The sequence below is a fragment of the Acromyrmex echinatior genome, chromosome 14 (assembly GCF_024713525.1).
Source record: "Acromyrmex echinatior isolate Ae372 chromosome 14, ASM2471352v2, whole genome shotgun sequence".
NCBI classification, from domain to species: Eukaryota; Metazoa; Arthropoda; class Insecta; order Hymenoptera; family Formicidae; genus Acromyrmex; species Acromyrmex echinatior.
In genome coordinates, this window is record NC_141865.1 from 1,765,032 (window position 1) to 1,791,205 (window position 26,174).

Genomic DNA, 26,174 nt, shown 5'->3' on the forward strand with positions numbered 1-26,174 from the left:
ATCAATTAATAAAATTTGCTATTAATAAAAACAAATGTAATTTATGACTAGATTTTTTTTCAAGAATTAGCACACTGGCCGATGAACTGTCTAAAGTTAGTATGCCCGATAAATACAAAAATTTGTAATTGAACTGTATTTATTCAAAATTTTCACATAAAAGAAATATAATCATATATTTATTGAAAATTTTGAGTTTTCAAAAAATATTTATTATACAAAAAAACCATGAACGAGTATTCATATTCATTCAAATAAAATATAAACTGAAAAAGAAAGCTCCAATAAGCATTACCTCTTAACTATAACTAATACTTTGATGACTTTAAGTAAAAAGAAATAAATTTTATTTATTTTTGTCATTGTAATATTCAGATTTTATACAGGAAACTTAGAAATTTTGAAAAATATTTTAGAAAGATATATATTTTTTATTTATAAATCTATCTATTTGATAGAGCGCCATACATATTTCGATATAATTCTAGTTGTATGACAGTATTGTTATAAATATTTTATAGGATCTTGGGCGCAACGTTCATTATGGTCTGTGGATTAAATTCCGAGATATATTATTTATTCTCAATAAAAATGTCTTTGTTTAATCTATAGATTAAATAAGGGCGCCCATCGTATAAGTCACGGACTAAGCGCATGGTCCCACAATTGTAGCCATTGTTTTTATAAATTTCTGTTTCTTGCAGGCTTGCAAGCTAATAATATAGAAGCAAATAATATAGAATAAAAGTGAATACGAAATGATAATATTCGTAATCATATTAAAAAAATATTCATTCAAATGGAATGAAAAAATATTTATTCGTTTAAGAAACGAATAAAAAAGAAATGTTTTCAAAGTGAGTACTTTCATTCATTTTTATTCATTTATTCGAATATTAGGTGTATTCATCGGACATACTAATTAGAGTACTCCATCTTCTACTTAAGAGGATACTAAAGCGACCTGTATTACTGACAAAATCATGTAATTTTTGTTTAATTTTGCTTTTTTTCCTCTTTTATAAATTCAAAAACCCTTTTTCAGAGATTTTATAAATTCAAAAATCCTTTTTCGGAAGAACTAAAAAAAAAAAATATACGCATTAATATGTATCTGTGAGATGGAGTTTATGCAGAGAACGTAAAAAAAAATTTCAAAATTGAGATCTTTATTTCGTAGTCCAATATGGGCGCTCTAAAGTTGTCACATCTGAAATTTTAGATATATCAAAGTAGTGCAATGCTTTTATCTGAACCGAAATGCCGACAACTATTTCGACCTGTAGACCAATAAATGTATTATTAGTACATAATGTTAGCAAGTCAAAAAATGGAGGACCTTTGTGCTACTTTGATACATCTAGAGCTTTAGTCACATGATCGTGACAATATTTGCTTTGTATAAAAGTTTTGCAATTTGTTACTTACAAAATAATAGTCTACACATTACTAGTTTACACATAAAAAAAAGTTGATAGATAAATGAAGAACGATTGAGAACGATAGAATTGCTCAATTTGTATTTTCTATAAGTTTATATCATTTTCCATCGTTGACCTCGCGATTGATCGGATATGAATCCTATCGTATTTTATTGGATTCTATAAGATTTGTAGAAGATTCCTGTAAAATCTGATTCAAATTAGTGAACCAGAAATTCACGAATCAGATTCTATATTCGAAATTAGAATTTTTCTATCGTTTTCTATCAACTTTTTTTTTATCAGAGAGAAGAAATAACGTGTTCTTAAAATTGGACTTAAACGTTTAATTAAAACGTTACTAGTTCCACACAAGTGAACTGAATATTTCATACTCAGATTAATGACATCATTATTATACATACTTGATTACTTTAATAAAATGTTATCACATGACAACGCAGGTTCATAACTTCACTTTTAAAGTGAATTTATGAGGTTCACTAAAAGCTAAGAGCTGTAGCAGAAAGACTGACTTATAATTTTAAAACAGTGTCTTATGACTTAAGTCTTATTTCTTTAATAACGCACAAGAACTATATGAGGCTTTCTACAATAAGTCATAAATCAGAAGTTAGAAGCTGGAAATTGACCAATCACAGACGTCAATTTTTAGCTTTTGACTTCTGATTTATACTAATAGCTTATTGTAGAAAACCCATAATATGTATCTCATGACTTAAAGATGTATAAATATGCATGAGATGCTTTAAAATATAAATCATAAGACAGTTCTTATGCGTTAAGACATAAGATTTAAGTCATACCACATTGTATGACTAATGGTTTATTATAGAAGGTCCAAATTAAAATTATAAATCAGCTTTCTGCTAAGGTTCTAAAGCACACGGTCTCGATCTTGTGTAGATTGTAAGTAAATCTCAGTTGAATCTCACTTGTCAGAATGCAAAAAGAACATTGAATTAAGTTATAACGTCACAAGTGAGAATTATCTGAGAATCGATGTAAATGGAAAGCAATTATCGTTATACGAAAATTTACGTGTATGTGTACATGAAATATCGATATAATAATATGTAGTGATGTAAATGCAATGATGTAAATCGTTTACGTGTAAATGTTATTTACAATATGATTAATTGTCTTTAGGATCCCCTTAGGTGTTTGCAAGCACATACAGAATGTCACACTTTTTGATACAGCGTTCATATGCAAGTAAAACAGACTAAACTGAGTCCTATACCAGTTTGCAATTTTCGTAATAGTTAACAAGATATTAATTATTATTAAAGATTACCGTGTAACCCAGCAAACGAGAATGGATTAGAGTGGATTAAAATTTTGTTAATGCGTACTTTAAATCCATGAAAATGGATTGAATGGAAATAGATTGAATCCGAGCTGACACTAGTTTAATATTCGGGGGAAAAAAAAAAATTCATATTTAAGGGTTACAAATTTCATTCCTAAAACATTTATAATAATAGACCTGAAATTAACTATAATATTTCAAATTGATATTAAAAACGCACCTTAGTAAGAAAGATTATTGTAACTAGTATAGAGATGAGTGTTTCAAAAAAATTATATACTAGAAGAGCAGTAGAATATCCTCTATTCGGAGCTCCTTGTGATTTTAGTGGTAATGTATTACCTACTTACAAAGACGTCATAAAATGTTTTTCGCATGTGCGATATGAAATTAAACCCCTTGACTTCGAAAAAGAGCCAGTTTTTTGCAGTGGTTTATTTGCCAGCTGCATAATAATAAATTTACTTTAAGACATCTTTTTCACTTTCTTGATAGTGACACAACTGAACTTCGTCGATTCGTGGGACCTATAGGTAAAACACTGGAAACTTGTCAGAATTTACCAGTTATAGACTTTCAATCAATTGCGTGTAATTTGTCTGATGTTATTTCTGAGTTAAGCACAAATAAAAAATATCTCTATCAAATGTGTTCTGCAATCTTCCCCCCTCCCCCCTCAATGGTAACTGCCCTTAAATTTACCTAAAATGGACCCTGGCAAACTTGCTTATTCCAGATGACTAACTACAGCGAATCGAATATTGCGACTCTATATTAGCACAGAAAACCCGAGTGCCAGTCTCAAAGACTTGACCCAGTTTATTCTAACGGTCTACGTACTAATATGGTTTGAGATTAAATTTAATCCATTATGCAAAAATGATGCCAGACACGTATGGAAAACAATTCAGCTAAGTCAATACTTAAAATCAGAACAAAGAAATATTAGATCTAATAATAATGCCTTTAATGCTACATAATATCTTTTTTATTCACCTCGAAAACCTATTAATATGTATGCTTGCAGATGACAGAACATATGTCATCAGAATGCCAAAAACTAGCATTAAAACGTATACTAAAGGCTAGAATGACCTGTGACAAAAAGAGAACGTTCATTCCAAAGATAAATAATTTTGAGGCAAGCGATTATATCGATCTTATTGATTGACAAACTACTAAAATAACAACCTCGCCCATTCTGAATGACCTTATCGATGAAGAAATTACAAGTTCAATTAAAAATAAAATTGGTACATCTTCTTTTCCTGCCTATCCAGGCGGTAGAAAGATATGTCAAGTTAGTGACTGAAGCAAAATGTGATTGGCTCCGAAGCTCGAGATAGCTTTATTAGAATCACTCTTAAATCCAGGGCAGTCTTTAACACAAAAAAAGAATTTAATCAATAGAATAAAATGGAGGGCGGGTGAGTGGATGGAACTCGCATATCAGCCACCTTCTCCGTGATGAGTTCTTCGTGATGAGTTCTAGTTATCCAATCAAGCGAAGAACTGCGGTTCATAAACTCATTTAACACTGGTTGGTGACAATTAATTTTTTTCAGGTTTCACTTTTACATTAAGGATGCGTGGAGGGCAGAGAATATCATCAGATTTTTTTCAAAAAATCAGAATAATAACTGAGCTAGAGTAATAACTTTACTCACTATTATAACTAAAAATATAAGTTGATTTTTTCGCTCCACCTAATCAGTGATTTCGAAAACTCACGAGTACCGAGTTTTATTCCAATCAAGATTTTTCCATTTTGATTTGCCATATTGGATTCGCTATTTTGAATTTCTGAATGTTGACTTTCTTTCGTAATCAGCGATCTCGAGTATCAATTTTCAAGTCAATCATAGGTAAAGAAAAATGTATGCTGCAAAGGATTACCACCTGTTGGACAATTAATTTTTTTCAAGTTTCACCCTTATTTTAAGGGTGCGTAGAGGGCAGAAGATATTATCGGATTTTTTTCAAAAAAATCAGGGTAATAACTAAACTATAATAACAACTTTTTTCCACTATTAGAACTAAAAATATAAAAATTGATTTTTTTCGTTCCACCCTAATGTGGATCTCGTTTGACCTGTTGAATAACGGGTTCTTTGTACAATTTCTTTGTTATTCCTCAATGCTCTACTAATGCGAGCTAAATTCAATCTATCTTTCCTCTGACGGCTGAAATAGAATCAAGAAAAATAATAAAATTTATAACAAAAAATCTTCCCTTACGGAAATGAACTATTGGAAAGCCAATAATCACTATTACTTTCAATAATGATTATTCATTCTCTAATAGTGATTATGTAGCATTCAATAATCGGAGTATTCGCAACAATTATTCTCCAATAGTTTGTGAATGATTATTGATTTTATAATCAGATTATTTGCAATAATCACTGCTCAATAGTTTTCAACTGTAGTAATTATTGATGCCAAATCATTATTTACTATAATAATTCCCCAATAGTTCTCCTATTGAATAATTATTGATTTCATTAATCAGATTATTTGCAATAATCACTACAGCACACTACTTTATAGCAGTTATACATTAGTATAATAGTTATACAGTATAGTAGTTATACAGTAGATAGTTATTGAATTTATAACGCAAGTTAAACGCAAGTTTAACATAATTGAAGAACAATCAATTGTTACGTCCTACAGACGCCACGATTCTTTTCTTCGGCTCCACGTCGTGACTATGGTTGGCGTCTGCGAGACGGACCGAGCGGAGCCTTCTGATAACGGTCTGACAGAACTGAAAAGAGAGACCGGACAAGCTCCGCGAAAACTCGTAAACGCCAATCAACCCGGAAGGAATAACAACCTTAATGCAGACCCGAAAAGAGACAAGATTGCAAAAGACATTATAAATGCACCGAAGTCACGCAATAGTAAAATCTAAGCTTTGTCGTCTCAGACTGACCAACAATTTCATCTTAGGAAAACAGGCGCCACTTAAAAGTTTAAAGTCGCGCTTAAAAAATCATAAAACGCATGGGATAACTTCCCACGGTAGCGTTATCTAAAATCAGACTCGCGATTGACAATGGTTGCTGTTAGTGCGTTAGCTATATCTATTTATGTTATTCATTCATTCGACGTAAGTGAGCCGCGCCTGCGCGTGTTAGTTGGTAGATCTCGTTACCGGGAGAGGGAGTCGTCTCGCGAGTATACTTGGATAGTGACGCGACGGTAGTAAGAATGATGACGCTGGGTCACTTCTTGTCTTGCGAGACAAGAAGGCATGCACAAGTTCGCGATTTTCTATGTAAAGGATTGCCATTAAAAGAGAAAGAAAGTCATGAATAGTGAACTGCGTATTTAGTTAATCCTTCAACAGCACAATTGCCCTGCATACAAAACTAGTTGTAGCCATCTGTTTATCTAGCCATATTTTCCGCGAGAATAACAGAATTCGTCATCCGTCTGGAGCAATCTTGGCTCTTTAAAGAAAAACGTAAATCACTTATTTTCTTCTCGAAATTCCTCTAACGATGTACTTTAGATTAACAACGATAGGACGCTATAAAAAACCGTAAATCTCGCGTGACATTGCAACTAACTTTTGCATCCTAGACAAAGGACACAACGCCCTTTTTTCGGGGCAAGGGGGGGTCCCCGAAATAAATAAATAGAGGTCCCGCGGAAGCAGAGCATCAGTACGGAATTCTAAACCCGGTTCATGTCAGTACAGTGCACGAGTTAATTATTGTCGCAGACAGTGCGGAAATTATTCGAACTCGCGATAATCACCCCAGTTCGCGGTTTCATACAAGTGCGAAATTGTGGGCAACTGGAATTACCAGCCATACGCCACTGCGACTGCCCTTCTGACGCTCTCCGCGGACGACGGATCTCCTCGGTTACCTACTGGAACCTATCCGATATCTTGGGGATAGTCAGCCAACAGTAAATTGCCATTCCTTCCAGTCCATCCCCCGTCTCCGCGCATGGAAACACACCTATATACATTTATGCGCATTTCCGACGAAACACACATGTCATTTTAACCCTTCGGTTTATAATGCGTACTAATACCATTAGAAAACGCGGACGAACTCTCTATGTCCGGAGTAGGCGGAAGGAGTAACCGTCTCCTTGGACCGCTCACAATCGCGCCGTCACAACCGACTCTGACGATCAATTTGGCGAGGTCTCCTACTCGGCAACGTTAGAGCCGATACAATCCTTAAATCTCACCTCTCCTCCTGTCATCGATCCTATTCGGGAAATTTTGAATTATTCCCCTCCTCCTCTCGAGGAACGATTCCCTCCCCTTCCTTCTCTCGAAGAAGGATTTCCTCTCCCTCCTTTCTTGGATCAGCTCCGATTTCTCCCGTTTCAATCGAACCCTGAGCCGATCGACTGGGATCAGTTATTCAGGCTATATTCGTCCCCTTCTAACGAAGGGGATAAAATAGTCACTGTTTACATTCCAGGAAACCCCACCTTTTACACCGTCCTTTACAAGCATCTCATCCCAATGTCCCTCCTACAACACTTTCCTCACCTCCCATACCCGTTAACCCTTCCCTCTCCACACACACACACACACACACACACACACACGCACACGCACACGCACACGCACACACACACACATACACACACACAACATGGCTGACATAAAAAATTGAGAAAGCCAAAAAATTACGTTAAGGAAAAACTGACCAGAATCGAACAAGTAGTAGCACATTTCCAGGAATAAGCAACGACAACAATCGACAAGGTTCGCTTGAAGCGACTCGCCTGATGTCAGCCATGTTGAACGATTGTTTCGCATTCTTCTTGTAGTGCTTCTCTTAGATTGAATCTTGCTTTCACACTTGTCTCTTGTCCAAACACAGAAATAGTGAGTAATTAGAATCTTTTCTTCACTTATAAAGACCAGGGGTCATTTGGTCCTTCGAGTCGGATATAAAGCAGCGCAACGTCAGCAGTACGTTCAGCATTCGAAAAGTATCACGTTTGAGTAATGCACCGCAATTCCAACCAAACTACCGAGTCAACCAAGGAGACGATTTCAAGATGACTGATCTTCGCCGAGCACGAGGCTATATCAAAGCTAGATTAACAAGACTACGAATGCGAGTGACATAAGCCAACGACATGGAACGAGAAACAAGCAGAAGCAAGGCTGGAGAAATTGGAAGACACAAACATTTGGTCTCAATCTATTATACTTCAATTCTCTTTATTTTGCTTACTCCTACCTCAACTTCACGAAAATTACCCTCTTATTTCTTTTTTCTCCTTTCTCCTTTTTTCTTTCTCGGCCTTTAACTCTATTTCAAGACACTATAATCTATACTTTCTTTTCCTGTGATTACTCGAAGTGGTAAAACGCTTCGAATTCACATCTCTTTCTTTTCTTGTGATTACTCGAAACGGTAGAATGTTTTGAATAATTTGCATTTCTTTCTTTTCTTGCGATTACTCAAAGCGTTAGAATGCTTTGAGTGATTCGCATCTCTTACTATTTCCGTGATTACTCGAAGCGATAGAACGCTTTGAGTAATTTACATCTCCCCGTTTTCAGCCATATTTAACTCTTTCCCCTATGTGAACATTTCCTAAATCTATATCCATCTCGATACCATAATCCTAAAATAAAAGAAAAATTTAAATATAAATAGTCAAATAAAATAGAAGAGCCTTCAAATAAAAGAACCTTTACTAGAGATTAGCCATCTGCCAAAATGGCGGCGATAAATTGATTGTTGTCGATTTCATTTGTCGTTATACTTGTCATGTCAAGCAATATGTGTATCATATGTAGATAAGAGAAATAACTTGTAAGTAAACTGAATTTAAATATTAAAATAGAACAGATTGTTATTTATATAGAGTACTTTTCAATTGCTTAACACATCTTGACACAAATATAGCAAATTAGTTCACATATTTTTAGTACACATATTTTTAACAAATAATTTAATTCTTTTAAGGTTATGAAATTATCGTGATAATGAATCTTTGGTATTTACATTCTTGTGTGTTGTGAATTTTTGTAAAATAATTGATGTTGTTACACAGAGTTCTTAAAAACGTCGACATAAACATGTAGACGATAGGACGAATTGTTACATGTGCGCACATTATTCGATTTGTTTCATCAATATAAACAGCAAATATTCTATAGAAGTGATCAAAGGATCGTCCGATCGATAATTCCGGTTTCACGTACTTTTCCCGTCACCGTATCACCGTTGATTCTCAGCATCATCTTTGTCCGCGCGCGAGACATATTACAACGTGAGTGATTTTTTTTCCCCAATGTGCAAAAATATTCTATCATTAACGCTAAATGGTAGAATACTTTTGCACATTTCTGTGATTAAGTGAAGTGATAATTTTTTACAGTGCAGTTATATTATAATATAAGAGATAAAGAACTGCAAAGAGTTGAACAGACTGCCTCTTTCTCGGTTCAGAGTGATACTATTATAATTGATCTTACTCAATTACATATCAATCAAATAGTTATTCCATCAGCTCATTGAGATTGACGATGAAGTGAATGATCTCATTCAAATGCATATAAACAAAATTGCGTTCAACCGCCCCATCGATTTCGAAGAAAGGAAAAAGAAGTGGAAGAAGTTGAAGAGGAGAGCGTTTCCGCTGGAGTCCTGGAGGATCCCTCTCCTTCTCCCCCTCTGAAATGTCCTGCTCAAGAGATATGATTATTCGATCAAATAAATGGAACTTAACTGGGGTATCTACCTCTTTAGCGCTCCGACGATCAGGCAGGAAGAGAAGGAATAAGAATGTTTTAGCAGAGGAAGAGGGTGAGGTGGAGGGTGTGAAGATAAAAATATTTTATTATTATTTATAATATTTTGTCCGCGTTATAATATTGCAATGCATTTTGTGGTGGACGCGGTGGCGATTCCCCAATGATACGTCACAACATGGCGGCATGTATCGTTATATCGGTAAACACCGATAGTGCCGGAGCCTTCCCTTGCCTTTCCCTCTCTTCCTCCGTGCCCGCCTCTAGCCAGAACCCGCCTAATATATTGAGTCATCTAAAAAGTATCCGCGGTTTTGTGTCACTAGATGTGTGTTGATGGTCATATATCTAGTGACAAAGTACCGCGGATACTTTTTAGATGACCCATACTTATGAACGTATGTATAAATATAACCATGAACGTATAACATAAACTTACGTATGAACTCGTGACAAAGAAAATATGTAGAAAGACATGATAAAATGTTTCGCGACACATTCGCAATTTTTGGAAAGAGGGGGAAGGCTTACCTCTCTTCGATTCCAGAAGGATTACTGTATACGTCCCAATTTACGCGGATGCAATCACTCTTGCAATACCCGTTTGTACGAACGGTTGAAAAAAATGTATTTCGCCAAAGAGAGCAGCGCATCGTACGAAAGAATATATCACATAAGTTTCAACGTTCTACACAAAGAAACGTTTTTTAACATTATGTACGTAGCAAACATTATAGAGCATCGCTCGATGAGTTTACTGAGCAGACGTTACGATCTGACGAATACGGGCTACAAATTTTTGGAAATTGGAATCAATGTTGGTTCATTGAGTTGGAGATCATCGCGGACACAAACTGTCGCTGTCTCTCGAAACGTGGAAGAGTCTCTACAAGCAGCGATGGAATATTTACAAGATGCTTCGAAACGAATACAAAGACAATTTTATAAGCGTTTGCACGTTGAACGATACTACGCTCTCGATTCTTCGTCCGTTCGTACGCATTATGATGACCGAAACGACGCTACGCCGTATGTTTGCGTTTGACGAATGTATCAATGTAACGTTCGAACAATTAGACCGACTCGTCGATACGGTCGATGTCAAGTATACACGATTCTCCAACATCACATCCAAAGACGCTATACGCAATAACAACATTTTCAATGAACATCAGCTCGTCGATTGCGAGCTACCCAGAGAAAGCTAATATCAAATCGATATCAAATCGATATCGATACCATCAAAACACATCGATGCATGCACAGCGATGCATGCATATGGCGCATCTCATTGAAACATCGATGAATTTAAAAATTTCGATCCCTTTTCGACGTAACGTTGAAATAATTATATTTTCAACTGTATGTACAATGTGTACAAAAGTTTCCGGCCAGTGATATTTAGTACTTTAATTTATAAAAAGAAACCTGAAATTTTAATCATTATCAGCCGATATAATGATTAAATATTTATCAGGTTTTTTCAAAAAATTGAAGTACAAATTGTCACTGACCGAAAAATTTTTTTTAGGGTACTATATTATACAGGAATGTGCATCCGCCATATTGCCTCCTAATCAGTGTGGGAAGATTCCAGCCAAGCAAAGATGCCGTAAAGACTGTGTTCCGAGGATGCCAAGCCAGTTGCCAGGAGCTAATATATGGCGGATGCACATTCCCACCTAATATAGTACCTTAGTTTTTTTAAGCAACTTTTTGAGAAGCGGCCTTTATTACATATATATATATATATATATATATATATATATATATATATATATATATATAGCGGTATAGCGATTTTCCAACATTTCGATGCCCTTTCTGTAGTACGAAACGTCCAAGCCTTCGAAATACGCCTCGGTTTCCGCGATGACTTCCTCATTCGATGTGAATCTCTTTCCCCGGAGCCACCGCTTGAGCTTTGGGAACAGATAATAGTCGCTGGGGGCCAAGTCTGGAGAATACGGTGGGTGAGCAACCAATTCGAATCGTAATTGGTCCAATTTGACCATCGCTTTCAAGGACGTGTGTGACGGTGCGTTATCGTGATGGTACAGAACTTTTTTCTTCGCCATATGGGGCCGTTTTTTCTTTATTTCGTCGTTCAGTTTGTCCAATAACGCTGCATAATACTCTCCCGTAACTGTTCTTCCCTTCTGCAGGTAATCGATGAAGATTATGCGCATCCCAAAAAACGGAGGCCATAACCTTCCCGGCCGAGCGTTGGTCTTTTGGCCGCTTTGGTCGGCTTTCGTGGTTTTTCAGCCACTTTGCAGACTGCCTATTGGACTCAGGCGTATAGTAATGGATCCACGTTTCATTCATCGTCACAAAACGTCGAAAAAAGTCCGCTCGATTACGCTGCAACAATGCCAAACCGGCCGTTGAATCATCAACGCGCTGCTGTTTTTGGTCGATGGTCAGCAAACACGGCACCCATCGTGCCAATAGCTTTTTCATCTCCAAAACATCGTGCAAAATGTATCCCGCCTGTTCTTTTGAGATGCCCACGACCTCAGTTAACTCGCGCAACTTCACTTTACGATCACTCAAAACGATTCGATGCACTTGCTTTACGATTTCCGCATTCGTAGCCTCTTTTGACCTTCCAGAGCGAAGTGCGTCTTCGGTGCTTGTACGACCCATTTTAAATTCACTAAACCACCGATAAACTGTTGTTCTCGAAGGAGCAGATGTGGGAACATTTCTGCAACCATTTCAATGATTGTTCAGAAGTTTTTCCCATCAAAAAACAATGTTTCATCAATGATTAAGATGCGATATTCCTGTTTTTCCATTTTTTTTTACGAAGGCGAAAGTAACGCCACTTAAACGACTGTAGCTTGAACGAAAAAAACGAATGAACGAAATGTCATGAAACTTCATACATAAACTAGTGACAGATGAACCTCTCGAAATGAATCATGTTCTGTGGGGGATTCTTAATACCTCACTAGCGCAGCGAGTGTAGAAAGCTTAAGAATTTTGTAAGTAGCGAGTTGCCTAGCAGCGTAAAAATAATAAAAAAAGAAAAATTATAACAACAGATCGATTAAGGTGTTCATCCTGTATGGTCATATTAATTTGTGCTCGTATAATAAAGATTATTAGTTACCAGTTATAAGAAAAGTTTCAATCATTATTTCCTATATCACATCACACGACAAGCGTAGACTTGTCTAGAGAATCTGACTTATCAATTGAGTCACTTATTCCCACAGTTCATTTTCTAATGGCGCCACCTATTGAAAAATCCCGGGACTTTTCAACCCATGTAGTATATATATATATATATATATATATATATATATAATAAAGGCCGCTGTGCAATTTACATTTTGAGCACTCCATCTTTGATGGAAATCTATTGTAACTATGCTAATGAATTATTAAGGATATTTATTTCCCACCCCGTTGCTATTTATGGACAGAAATTTGTTGTTTACCATGTACACTCGTTGTGTCTGCCAGTGAATGCAAAATTCATAGAAAGTTGAATGAGTTCAGTATATTCCAGTTTGAAAACAAATTACAATCCATCAAAGCATCATTGCGATCTGGTTACAAACCTTTGAAACAAGCGGCTTTTCGTGATTTGGAGAAAGAGCAGATTAATGTTATATTAGAGAATAGAAAAAATTTAGTTGAGCTTTCTTGGAAATGTAAAGAGCATATTGTCAATGAAATTAATGGGACTCAGTTCAGGAGAATCCATATTAAGAACATTATATTTCAATGTAATGAGAAAGATTCATGTTTTAAAACGTGTAATAATACTGTTGCAATTCTTCAAAATATTGTGGAAGCACAAGGTGAAATATACTTTATTGGTTTTTCTTTTTCTATTGCTGTGGATGTGTACAAATATCCTTTACCTTCTTATCTTAGAATTATCAAAGTTTCAAATCAGAATATAGAAAAACAATGTTTTCCTCTCACTCAAATTATATGTAAATGCTGGCTCATAATAAAGACTAATTTTATCGTATTACTTGAAAATCACCCAAATTCAACCTTATTGAATAAATATATTTTTTAAGATAATTCGTAATAATGTATTTTTTTTCTTAAAATACAACTTAATATGTTTCGATTTCTGTAAATTAAAACCTTGTATCATTTCTTTGGAAAATAACTAATTTATTTAAAAAACAATGATTTTTTTAATTTTGAAATTTCTTTCTTTTTTTCAAAATATCTAGGTTACCGGAAGTTTTATGATATTCTTCTATATCTATATATTCTTTTTCCTTATTGTCTGTTGTATCGATTAAAAAAAAAGTTAAAATTGATGCATTAGATCCCGGGATAAAAGCAAAAGAAGATCCCAGGGTTACTGTAACCCATGTATGACGAAAATAGTGTGGTATTCAAAGATTAAAGGTGCTTAATCATGCAATAGATAGAATCATTTCGGCTTCTTAAATGTGAAAAATCGCATATGTAAGCGCAGGTGGGATTGAACCCGGATCTACAGTCGCGAGTCAATCGCACCGAGCAGCAAGCCGCCACTCGATGCCTCGATTCTCTCCAACTAAATCTTTATCATTTCTTATTAACTATTGTGAAAATTACAAAATGATACAGGACTTTTTGACTCAGTTTAATCCGTTGTACTTGCATACAAGCTGTATCAAAAAGCTGAAACCCCAACAAACGAGAAATTATTAAAAAATATTGAAAAATTATTCATTCAAGCGATGTCGAATCAAGGTTTGAGTGTTTTTAAATCACTTTTCTGTCTGTAATCCGCTTGAATCGGAATTACGGAATTACGGTTATTTACTTTCTGGCCAATGTGCATAGAAATGAAACGTGCTAAATGACTAATCCAGTTGAATTCGTAATTACGTATTGCTAATTTACTTTTGGTCTTACCAAAGTAATTACGTATTGCTAATTTACTTTGATCTTACCTAATGTTCGCAATGAACGTGTGACTTATTTGTTTCAATTTAACGTGCGGCATTGAAGAATTATCTAACAAAGGTGATCCACTAGTCGTCGATTTTAGCAAGTAATATATCATTAAAAGGCATGCACCGAGGTAATATATGTAAGTCTTTTTGCCTCCTGAACCCCGATATACAAAGTGTATAACATTGCGGCGACAAGATAATTTTTAGATATAATCCTGGTCACGATAGTGCAGGTTATATTCGGGAGTCACGTAAATCTGTAATCTTGTATACTCTATGTATATAGTACTAAGGTCAGGAAGAAACGCATCATATTTCTATTACCTAAGTGCGTATTTCCCAACGATACATCATTTTCTGGGATCGCAAATTAGCATATTTTCATTTCTATCTATATGAATACACTAGAGTCCATATTTATTATATTTATCTAGATACTATACGTATAGAAACGTATTCAGTGTACTCAGTCTCTACAAAATTCAATACTTTTTTTGCGGATGACGCGAATTCGACAACTTGATTTATACGTATTTATCCAATCCAATCCATTCTCGTTTGCTGGGACACTGTTTTGTGTGTGTTTGCAACATATTTTTAATCTCATACCTTCTGTTTATCATTTAGATTATTTAATGCCTTTTGAACCAATACTCCTAAGTTTCTTGGAAGACTCATTTGTATCGACTGCAATTGTTGCATAATTTGACTTTCAGGTGATGAGCTACATTGTATATTATCTTCATTTGTTACAACATTGTTCTCCTCGATATTATGTATACTGCTGTTAGTATGATCCAAATTATTGAAGTCGCTGTCACCTATAAGAATATAACAATAGGTATATATATATATATATATATATATATATATATATATATATATATACTACATGATGTATGTATATACAAGGTGTCCATTTTTAATGACAATATTTTTAATTCTCAAATATCTCTTGAACAATACATTTTACAGAAAAATGTTCCAAAAGTTTTATGACTTCAAGGGGGACATAAGAAAGTATCATTAGTTTGAATTTGAATGGCATTGTCAAGGTCAGAGTAAGGCTACTTTAAATTTTTCAAGAGATTCTCTATTTTTTATTATTTTTGTAGTTTATTTTAAAAAGTCTGAAAAAATCGTATCAGACTAATTTCTTGAAAAATACGTATTTTCTTGAAAAATGTTTTAGATAAAAATTGTAGGATTTTGAGGGGCATTTCATGTTATTATGAGTTTGATCTTAAATATCATTATCAAAGTCACATAAAAATCATGTTGAAATTTTTTAAAACTACCATTTTTTTATTACATATTCTTGTAGTTGAGCTTTTTAAAACGCTATAATAAAGTTATTTTTCATTAAAAACTTTCCAAATTATAAGACTTGAAAGTTATGGCTCCTCCACACAGAACGCGGCAACGCTTGTCGCGCAGCAGAAGTTGGCGAGATAACCAATCAACATTTCACTTGCTCGGAAGTACTAGATATATAATTTCCATCGCGACAAAAGTTGAACTCAATCCAACTTTTGCCGCGCTGTAAAAGTAGTATTACATTATTTCTAGAAGTTTTGCAAGATGAGGCTAAAGAACTTAAGAACTTAAGAACATAGAATTATTTAGTGCGATAACTTCTACAGTGCAACAAGTGTTGCCACATTCTGTGTGCAGAAACTATTACAGTACCATCAGCATTCCACAAGGCGTCCGACTGATGACTAAAACCTTATGGCTAAAAAATGTTGTTCACAGTTACGATTTAACAATATGTCAAGATAACAACAATGTGTCAAGATAAAAGCCGTTGGAGATTGTTCCTCTCATTGTTGTATTTACATTAAAAATTCATTTTTATATTAAAAATAAAAATAAGAAAAACAATCTCCAATGGTCTTGATCTTGACATGCTGCGTCAAAATCTTTCTTCAAGAAAATGTATATTTTTCAAGAAATTAGTCCGATACGATCGCTCTGTAATACTCTCTGTATAATAGACCTATTACAAATAATTAAGAGGCTGTTGGAGTGATTATAAATTGTCGGGATATTTCAAATCAATATAAATTTCCGAATTTACTGAATGAAATAAAAAATCCTTTTAGTAGACAGTGAACTTTATACTAAAATCGAAAAAAAGTTTAAAAGCTTATATTTTTTAACTCGAAGAGCTATCACTTGACGTAAATGTTTCCTTAATACAAAGGTTTTATAGCTCGTATGCATAAAATGACAGTTCAACATTTTACACAAACAATACTAAGTTTATGAAACTAATTATAAAGATCAAAAGCTTAAAAAAAAGATTTATATCGATCTGTGCAAACGAATGCTGAGCGAAGACTCGGAATGATAAACAAAGCAGTAATTATGTCTAGTACTAGATTATCGAACTATGATGTTCGATCTTGCAAGAGATGGAATTGCAATATGTTAAATAAAGACAGATGTATGCGTTTAAGTGAGACAGAATGATAATGTAAGAAATGAATTAAAGATGTTACTATTATTGACTTTTTATTTGGAATTTAAAAAATCTGTACTGTCGACACATCGATCAAATTCGGCCGTCATTCTGCCTTAAATAATACATATGTCAGTAGCAACATCAAAGATTACAATTGTCTAGTTATACGTACACCTCAAATCAACATTGATGCTTGTGTATCCCTCCAAAAGCTTCGTCGTTGGCGATTGTATAGCACTATCCAATTCACAAATTCTCAATGCCAATATTCTGTAAATAACGTGTGCAAGTTAATCTATAGAAATACAAATGTATAAATGCCTCCAATGTTGAACTATTTACTTATTCGCTTTCTTCTGATGAGCCAGAGCTAAAGTTTTGTCATTTAAAGCCTCTAATAAGGCAGTGCAAAGGCACCGTAAATCAGTAACGGCAGCAGCAGATTTCTGAGGCGGTATATAAGAACTTTCTTGAAGAAGCTGTTCGACTAAAAAATAAAAATATAAATAAAAATATATATGTAAATTTCTCTTTATGTGAAAGATTTAATAATAAATAAATCTTCACATATACAAAAGATTGACAAAATAATGTAAACACCTATGAAATACAATATACTTGTTTTATTAATACGATTAATCCTTTATCTTTAAGATTCTATCCTTATTGGAATAGTTATAAAACGCTTACAATAATCATGTACTATTCTTTTAGAGATATTTCAAGATATCTTTTCTTGCTTATATAGTGTGCCCGTTAAAAGTTTCGAGTCACTAAATAATTCTGAAATAGTTTTAAAATACTAGGACATAAGATTGAAATTTATAGAAATACACACAACAGAATCATAAAATCTATCATGTAATCCTGAAAATATCCATCTTAACACTCTCAGAGAGCAGGGGGGGGGGGAGAGAGAGAGAGAGAGAGAGAGACGGAAAATCTTAAATGGCATGTGGAGTCAAGTGAGAGCTCATTTGAAAGGAATTTTCCGAGACAAGAACAACGTAAAGTGTATCTGACTCGATATCTCTACGATTTTTTTCGCAGAGTTATGATCATTTAAACATTATTATTGAGATTTTATGTAACGAGGTCCACCGCGAGGACATGAAGAAGATAAGGCTTCGCGCGGACACATGTATTCTCGAGTGCGGAGAAAGTATGTGGAATATTGTTGAAATTTGACAAGAAAAACATCTATGTCATGTCACTATCGTTACAGATCAAACAAACATTTTAGTTACTTAACAAAAAATTAAATTTAAAAAAATTGAATATACAAAAGACGTAACGTATATTTATACATTTCAAAAAAACATTTGAATAATAATTCGTAGTCATTAAATACTGATGCAAGACTGACGAATTGCGGAGTCCAGTCACGTTTTCAATCTGAAGCTTACACAAAAACTAAAACATATAAGTATGCAAAACACATACACACATTCCATAGTCTCCTATCCTACTCAGGAACACAAAGCCTTATCTTCCTCACGTCCTCGCTCTAAGTTCTCGCTATTGCAAAATCTCAATAATAATGTTGTTAAATGATCATAATTCAGTGAAAACATCATAGACATCACTTCGAGTTATTCTCTGAAAACCCTTTCTAACGAGTTCTCACTCGATTCAACATGCTATTTAAGATTTTCTCGCACCCTTCGCCTCCCGCCTCTCCCTAAGATATTAAGATAGGTGGTTTTTGAGATTAAATGATAGATTTTACAACTCCATTGTATCAATTTTAATCTTAATCATTTCGAATTCTTCATAATTCTTTTTTTTTAGATGGTCCAAAATTTTTGACGGACATTCTTATAATGTTCTTATAAGTATAAGATATTAGAGAAATTTATTTCTTATTTCATTTTCCAAAATTGCCTTGTTTCCCAAAAATTCAATGTTTTCTGATTAGTGCAATTGTCTAATAAACATCATCGAATCATTCGGACAATTGGGAAGGTCCCAAACTCAAAAATAAACAAAATTATGAAACTTCGATAAAGTATAGAAGATATCCTGATATATAATAAACAGTTTTTTTTGCTGCCCAAATTCATCCTGTAAAGGGATAAAATCAATCTTTGAAGAGTATTCCATTTTTCATTTTTATGATAAAAGTTTAAAGGAGCCTCTTGATCTTGATAACATATTTTTATTTATAAAAAAAAAATTTGTAAAAGAGCAAGATTTTAGAAGATTTATTTTCGATAGGATTTAGTTATCTAGGAGCGTATTTGATGCAAGTTTGCTAACAGAACTAATGATAACAAAGTATGTTTCCCATTTGTAGCAAATCAGTAAACATAATCTGTTATCATTTGTGATTGCAGAAAAGATTATAAGGATTGTAAGCCAATGTAAAAAATTGATCAGTCACAGTCAAATGTGAGAAAAAAAATCGACTATGATTAATCAATTTCTTACGGAATGTTAGAGCGACGTCAATTATTATGAATTACAGTGTAACCAAAAAATCTTCAAATTAATTTTATGGTTGCAAAATTTGTTTACAGAATTAAAATATGCATAGATAAAAAGTCCGGGTCGGTATCGATTCCACAAGAAAATCAAGAAAAAATTTTAAAAATTCACTTACTTTTTTGACTAGTATAGTTATCACCTGAGATTAAAGTTTGCTTCATATAAAAATTTTATAATTCATATAGGTAGTATAAGCATTCAATGAATCTCGAGAATTTGATACTTAAATAAACAAGAAGGCTCGGTTTGCCTATAAAACGATTGCCTATAGTTTTGTTTGCACAAACTCTTGTGTGTAGTGCACTGTGCGTAATGCACTGTGCGTAATTTGATCATGCCATATGCTGTAACGCAATATGATCATGTGCAAACGAAATTGTAGGTAATAATAGTTTTGTAGGCAAATAGGACTCCCTCCCTAAATAACATATATTTAGCAAAGAGCATAATTGTGTGTTCGTACTCGATCGAAATAGAGAGACGCTGTAATATATTATATAAAAACAAATGTACGCGTGACACAAAACAATAACGTAAGAAACTAAGTTTTAAAATTAAAAAGTTATATTAAAAAAAATAAAAAAGTTAAATTCAATCAATTTCAGTCATTGCTCTAGCATTTCCTTAAAACTTAAAGCTTAGATAATAACTAGCTTATTGTAGAAAACCTATAATAACATCTCCTTGAACATACTTAAACTCTATACCGAATTGTCTTTCTGCCAATTTCGTGGCTGAGCTGTCGACTATCGAAATTGTCGCGACTTCATGATTCTGTTTAGGAGAAAACATTGAAGTTAATGGTAAATTCTAAGAAAGAATAGTACACTCCCTCGTGCTTGGCACTCAAGCACGTTTTTGTGATTATATTAACGTTATTATAGTTTACAAAAAAACTAAGACACAAACATACGACGAAAATTATACCACGCTTGTGCTGTTGCAACGTATATATTGTATTTTACCTTGCTTGTGAGTCATCACTGTTCCAACTGCAGAATTTACTCCCAACTTGATAGTTCCTTTAGCCCTTTTACTATCTAGCATACTCTACAAAAAAAATTAATTATCTGATATAAAATATAATTACAAAAAAGGAATGCGTAATAACTTCAATTCATTATCAATCTACCTTATACTTTGATAGAGATTGACGTGTGAGCTCTTTCTCCTCAAGCAATTGCTGCAGTCTTTCTTGCAGATATCTAGAATATTTGCAATATAGAATTAATATCTTGATTCTGTAACTTTTAATGATAGTTCGGTATTGTTATATGACTTATTATATAAAACCCATAATATCTCTGTGAGATAGGAGAATAGAAAAATAGGAAAATAAGAGATAGAATCTAAATTATTTATTAAAAAACGACAGTTACACATTTTTGATTACCTATTTTCATTGATAAGAGCATCCAAATCAACTGGTTTGGTTGCATTCAAAGCTTTAGACAGTTCATGATTCAAACGATGTGCCTTACATTTGAAAGCATCCCTTTCAATCTTCAGCTCATGTTTCTCATCCAATACTGTTTGTAGATCTGTTTGCAACTGTGAACACTATGGAAGAAATTAATTTCGTTAAATGGCAGTTCTTTCTTTGTTAAAACATAAATCAATTCAAGAAATTAATGATAAATGACTGATAGTGTAAACATAAGATAAATCAATAATAAATAAAAGATTGTGCATTAATACAGAAATATCAACATTTATTACTTCTTAAATCAAGTGAATCAACTATGAAAATAAAGAAAGTGTGATGAAAAATCAAACATTTCACTAGAATAAAAAAATAATTTATGAAATCAGAAAATTTCAGAATCCTACCTTTCATAAGAAAGCTTATTACAGTTCTTTACAGTTTTTTAATTATGATTCTTGAAAAATTACAAAGGTGAATAATGTCACTAAGTGTTGACCCCCCAATGAAGTTATAAATGTAATTTAATAATAAATTCGCTTAATTTTACCTTGTTTCAAAAACAATAATAAGAAATAAAATACCAAACTAAAAAAATAGAAATAATAACTGCTCAGTACTTCTACAGTCTTAGATAATCAGAAAAGCATAACTGGTACGTTGTCAGTATTGTAATAAGAACTAGAGAAATGGTAACAAGTTCTACGGAAATGGCGTCGTTTGTAAACTGATTATGAAAATACCCCTTATCAATAAAAGAAAAATTTAAAAAATAATCAAAAATATATTTCATTATACTCTATATACATTAGTCATATATTCATTAATTAGTTATATATCTATATGCAACTAATGAATACAACTATGTAATGAAAAAGATTATTTGCAGACAATGCTAAAAAAATAAGTGCTTATTGATCAATCTTCTCTGAAGATCTAAGTCAAAATTTATTGGTCTGAACTAGATTTTAGTGGTTTTATTTCACATACCTTTAACAAATATTTCTTTACATTAATTAGTATATTAGTATATTAGTATATTAGTATATTATTAGGTGTTGGAATTAATTCGTAGCGTTTTACAAGTGATGGGAAGTACTTTCATTAATGTATTTTTTAATGCTCATGTGAAATAAATAACATTCTTTCATTAAAAAACGCTACGAATTAATTCCAACCTAATAGTATATTAGTATAAATTAAGCATCAATATTATTGAATTGCTCAATATAATTTGTAATATTACTATTTCAATTTCGGTTTAAAATTATGCTTCAAAGAAAATTATTTTTAAAAATTTATAGAACTGTATACATAAATTTATATGAAAGTATTGTAGATATATGTATATATAAATTTATATCAAAAAGCAGATCGATTTGATATAAAGCTGGATAAGGCTTTCTCGTTAAAAAAATTTTTTATGTGCAAAAATAAATACATACATACATAAATATATCATTATATATACAAATAAAATATTCAAACTTATATATAAAAACTGTCAACGTAGAATTACTTATTTGGTAATTATTTATAATATTATTGGCTTTCAGCATAGAAAACTAATCGATGAGCACTTAATGATTCTTTAATATGACTGATTCTTGTCTTTACTTCTTTGCTGGATAGAAACCAAATATAAGAATCAATCATATTAAAAAATTACTGAACACTTACTAATCAATTTTTTGAATGCAGCCAATGAGTCAGTCTCATGATTAGCCATTACAATAGTCAATCAATTCTTAACATTGGTCGTGCTTCTTTAATTCTAGCTTACCTTTAAATTTAATTTCTCTAATTGCTCTATCATCTCTTCTCTTTGATGCATAGCTGGTGCTAATTGAGTTTCCTGCTGTTCAATTGGTATACGATTATTATTTGTACGTAACACTTTAATATCACCTTCAGCATCTGTTAGTTTCTGCCTTAATGTTTCAACTTGTAACCTAAGGCACTTATTTTGTTCACGTGCTTCTGTTAATAAATCCAAGGTTCTAAAATCGTCGTCGAAACTGTAATTTATTACACAAGTTAATAAAAAAAAACTATGAAATATAATCTTGAAGTAATGTCATTACAGGCTTGAATTAGATACCTATTCAGTTCTTTCATATCACACATCTGTTTCTTCAAATGTAGAAATCGTTCCTGAATTTGTTCAGCCATCAGTTTGAATTGATCTCGTTCTATCCTACTCTGATCCATTTCCTTGCTTAACAACATGAGCGCTTCTGATTTCATTTGTAATTTTCTCTTTAGCATTGCCTGTGAACATACCTCAAATATAGCTACAAATATGAACCAATGAATTGAAAGCAAACGTTAATTTACTTTTGACTCTGTGTCAACATCGTTGGAGCCAATTTCTTTGAAAGGGCTCGTCTTTTCCTCCATATCGTTCTTAATTAAAAGTTATGTCATAAAAAACAATGAGCGTTTTAACACTTTTGACAATTGAATTTTAATGAAGATATAAATTCCATGAATTATTTCGCGATGAGAATTACAGGCGAATTCGGCTATTTTCGTAGATACAATTCAGAGTAATTATTCAGTTGAACTTCTTGATGACCAGCATTAATAAAATTAGCCTCATTCAGCGCGTTTTTGCTTCAAACAAAAACGAAAAAAACTGGAAAAAACTTCCACTTCGTCCCGCGAACCGCAAACAAGATATTAATTTTAAACTGATATTAATCGTTAGAGTCGACTATTCGACGACTATTCGACGACTATTCAGGTTAGAATCATGATGAAAGAGCATGCAGAATGCGTGATTTTTACCAATTCATATCACGGATTTTTTGGTCAAAAATTCGGTTATTTCAAGTTATTTTTGGCTAATATTTTTAGAGGCTAATTTATAGATATGTAATTTTTTTTAAATGATATTGTAGCATTCGCAGCTACCTTACTAGTCACACGCGCTTTCCGTAATTATATAAAGGTGCATTTTCACGAGGTGCTCAAACAGGCCGTTTCAGCGACAAAAAAGATCACGTGACGATTTTTGTCGCAAAACTATTAGGGTGAAATCACACAGTGCGGAATAGAGAATGCGTCATTGTTCTTATAATAAACCGTCGTATTTTGAGAGGTTAAAATAATTTGATGCTGATTGATATGATGGAATTGCGTAATATCGAAACGAATGAAGCAAAATGACAAAATCTGAGTGCCTTATTATCAGGGTGGCCCATTTTTATCGATCCACCCAATATCTCCAAAAGTAGCACTGTTCAAAAAAATTGTTCAAACAAAAGTGTTCAGGCTAACGGGGCATCTTTGTGCAATATTAGTTTTGACTTAACTCAATTTCAAGGTTATTAAAGGTCAACCTAATTTTTAAATGGAAACCCTATTTTTAATACCGGTTTCGGAATAAGGCGGAAATTTTACGTCCGAAATGATATTTGTATAATTTAATAGAATTGACTTCAGAAGGTCAAATATTAAAAAATCGTCCAGACGTGTTTTCTTTGAGCACAGAGGATTTATAGGGAATAAATGTTTTGAGTGTGGATTGGAAGTCAACGACCTTGACCTCTTGACCGCGCAAACGTTCAAGGTCATCATTCGAGGTCAATATAAATTTTATCAACTGTATGCAGAATCTACTGGACACATTGGCAAGGTCTCATAAACATACAATATGGTGAAAATTATCCTACTGGCCATTACTGGACACAACCGAACAGTACTGGACACTACTGGACTTCACTGCATACTACTGACTAATACTGGACACTATCGGCCACTACTGGACACAACCGAACAGTACTGGACACTACTGGACTTCACTGCATACTACTGACTAATACTGGACACTATCGGCCACTACTGGACACAACCGAACAGTACTGGACACTACTGGACTTCACTGCATACTACTGACTAATACTGGACACTATCGGCCACTACTGGACACAACCGAACAGTTTTGTGTCTTGAAGTTGATGGAGGCAATTTTGAACATTTGCTTCAATAAAGTGAAAGTCAGAGGCAAGGGGACTTACAGTAATGAAGCACCCCAATCGTGAGAGGCAAGGGGACTCACGGTAAACAAGCACCCCAAAGAAAACAGAACTTACTACGTCCACATCGTTGTTTTTGGGTAATGCTAAAAGTAAGATGTTCATCAAAAAATTTATATTGAATGACCTTGAAAGTTTGCCGCGGTCAAGATGGTCAAGGTCGTTGACTTCCAAGTCCACTCAAACATTTATTCCCCTATAAATCCTCTGATGCTCAAAGAAAACAACGTCTGGACGATTTTTTAATATTTGACCTTCTGAAGGTCAATCTATTAAATTACAAAATATCATTTCGGACGTAAAATTTCCCGCTCTTTCCGAATCCGGTATTAAAAATAGGGGTTTCCATTTAAAAAAGTTAGGTTGACCTTTAAATAACCTTGAAAATTGAGTTCAAGGTCAAAACTAATATTGCACAAAGATGGCCCCCGTTGTCCTGAACAACTTTTGTTTGAACAATTTTTTGATACAGTGCATACTTTTGGAGATATTTGGGTGGATCGATTAAAATGGGCCACCCTGTAGATACCAAGATAAAAAAAATAATGATGCATTACGTGTGATTTCAGTGTGTTCTTTTCTGCACTTTTCTATTACGCCAGTTTTGTGTGCTATATTCACACGATGTGGAAAAATGATAGTAAATAAAGTAGTTCAAAAAATTGTTATGAGATTATAAATATTAATTGTAAAACATTAAATACTATAACAGTGATAATTGTTTTTACAATTTGAACAATTATATTTCATTTTAATAAGCAAATTATTAACATGAAGTTAGTAATTTTTAAATTATATTCACGGATTTTTAAATTATATTCACATGGATACATCTTTGACGCATCATGTGAACATAGCACACAAAACTTGCGTGATGAAAAAGTGCGGAATAGCGCTGATTGGTTGCTTTAATGATTCCGCAGTCTTATCGTGTGATTTTACCCAGAGATAACTGTATTAACATTCATGTTTTGCAAAAAATTTATTTTTGGTTTTAAGTTCTGAAGTTTTATTTTTTATTTTATCTTTATCGTTGGATTTTGCAAATATAAAATTATTAATGTTTTAATGTTTAAAAAAACATTAAAATACAAGGCAATTTGATTTATGACATTTTTATACTGTACTGCAAGCTTATATCACTTATATAACTTATATAACTTTTTCCTAAAAATTTTTGTTAATATAATCCATAACATTTTTAAAAAAGAAATTTAATTTAAATATGTATTTAAATCTTTTTACAATTGTACTAAATTTTTTTTAAAGTTAATACAATTGTACATTTTTTTTAGTCCATTTGATATATTCAGCTTTAAAATTGTGGCAA

At 33.2% G+C, this 26,174-nt stretch overlaps 1 protein-coding gene across 2 annotated transcripts; it reads right to left on the reverse strand.

Annotated features, from left to right (window-relative positions):
• Positions 1-13,683: 13,683 nt before the first annotated feature.
• Positions 13,684-26,067, reverse strand: LOC105147100 (coiled-coil domain-containing protein 149). 2 transcript variants are annotated; one of them, XM_087413555.1, is made up of 9 exons: positions 25,402-26,067; positions 22,906-23,075; positions 22,588-22,822; positions 20,775-20,941; positions 20,514-20,586; positions 20,347-20,431; positions 17,237-17,381; positions 17,067-17,164; positions 13,684-15,248 (listed from the first exon to the last, which is right to left on the reverse strand). In XM_087413555.1, the coding sequence occupies exons 2-9, from the start codon at positions 23,070-23,072 to the stop codon at positions 15,031-15,033; spliced, it is 1,188 nt and encodes a 395-aa protein (XP_087269681.1). In that variant the 5' UTR covers positions 23,073-23,075; positions 25,402-26,067; the 3' UTR covers positions 13,684-15,030. The 2 variants fall into 2 exon arrangements, with proteins under 2 accessions (XP_087269681.1, XP_011056186.1); XM_011057884.2 differs by lacking the exon at positions 25,402-26,067 and adding an exon at positions 23,142-23,991.
• Between the last annotated feature and the right edge of the window lie 107 nt (positions 26,068-26,174).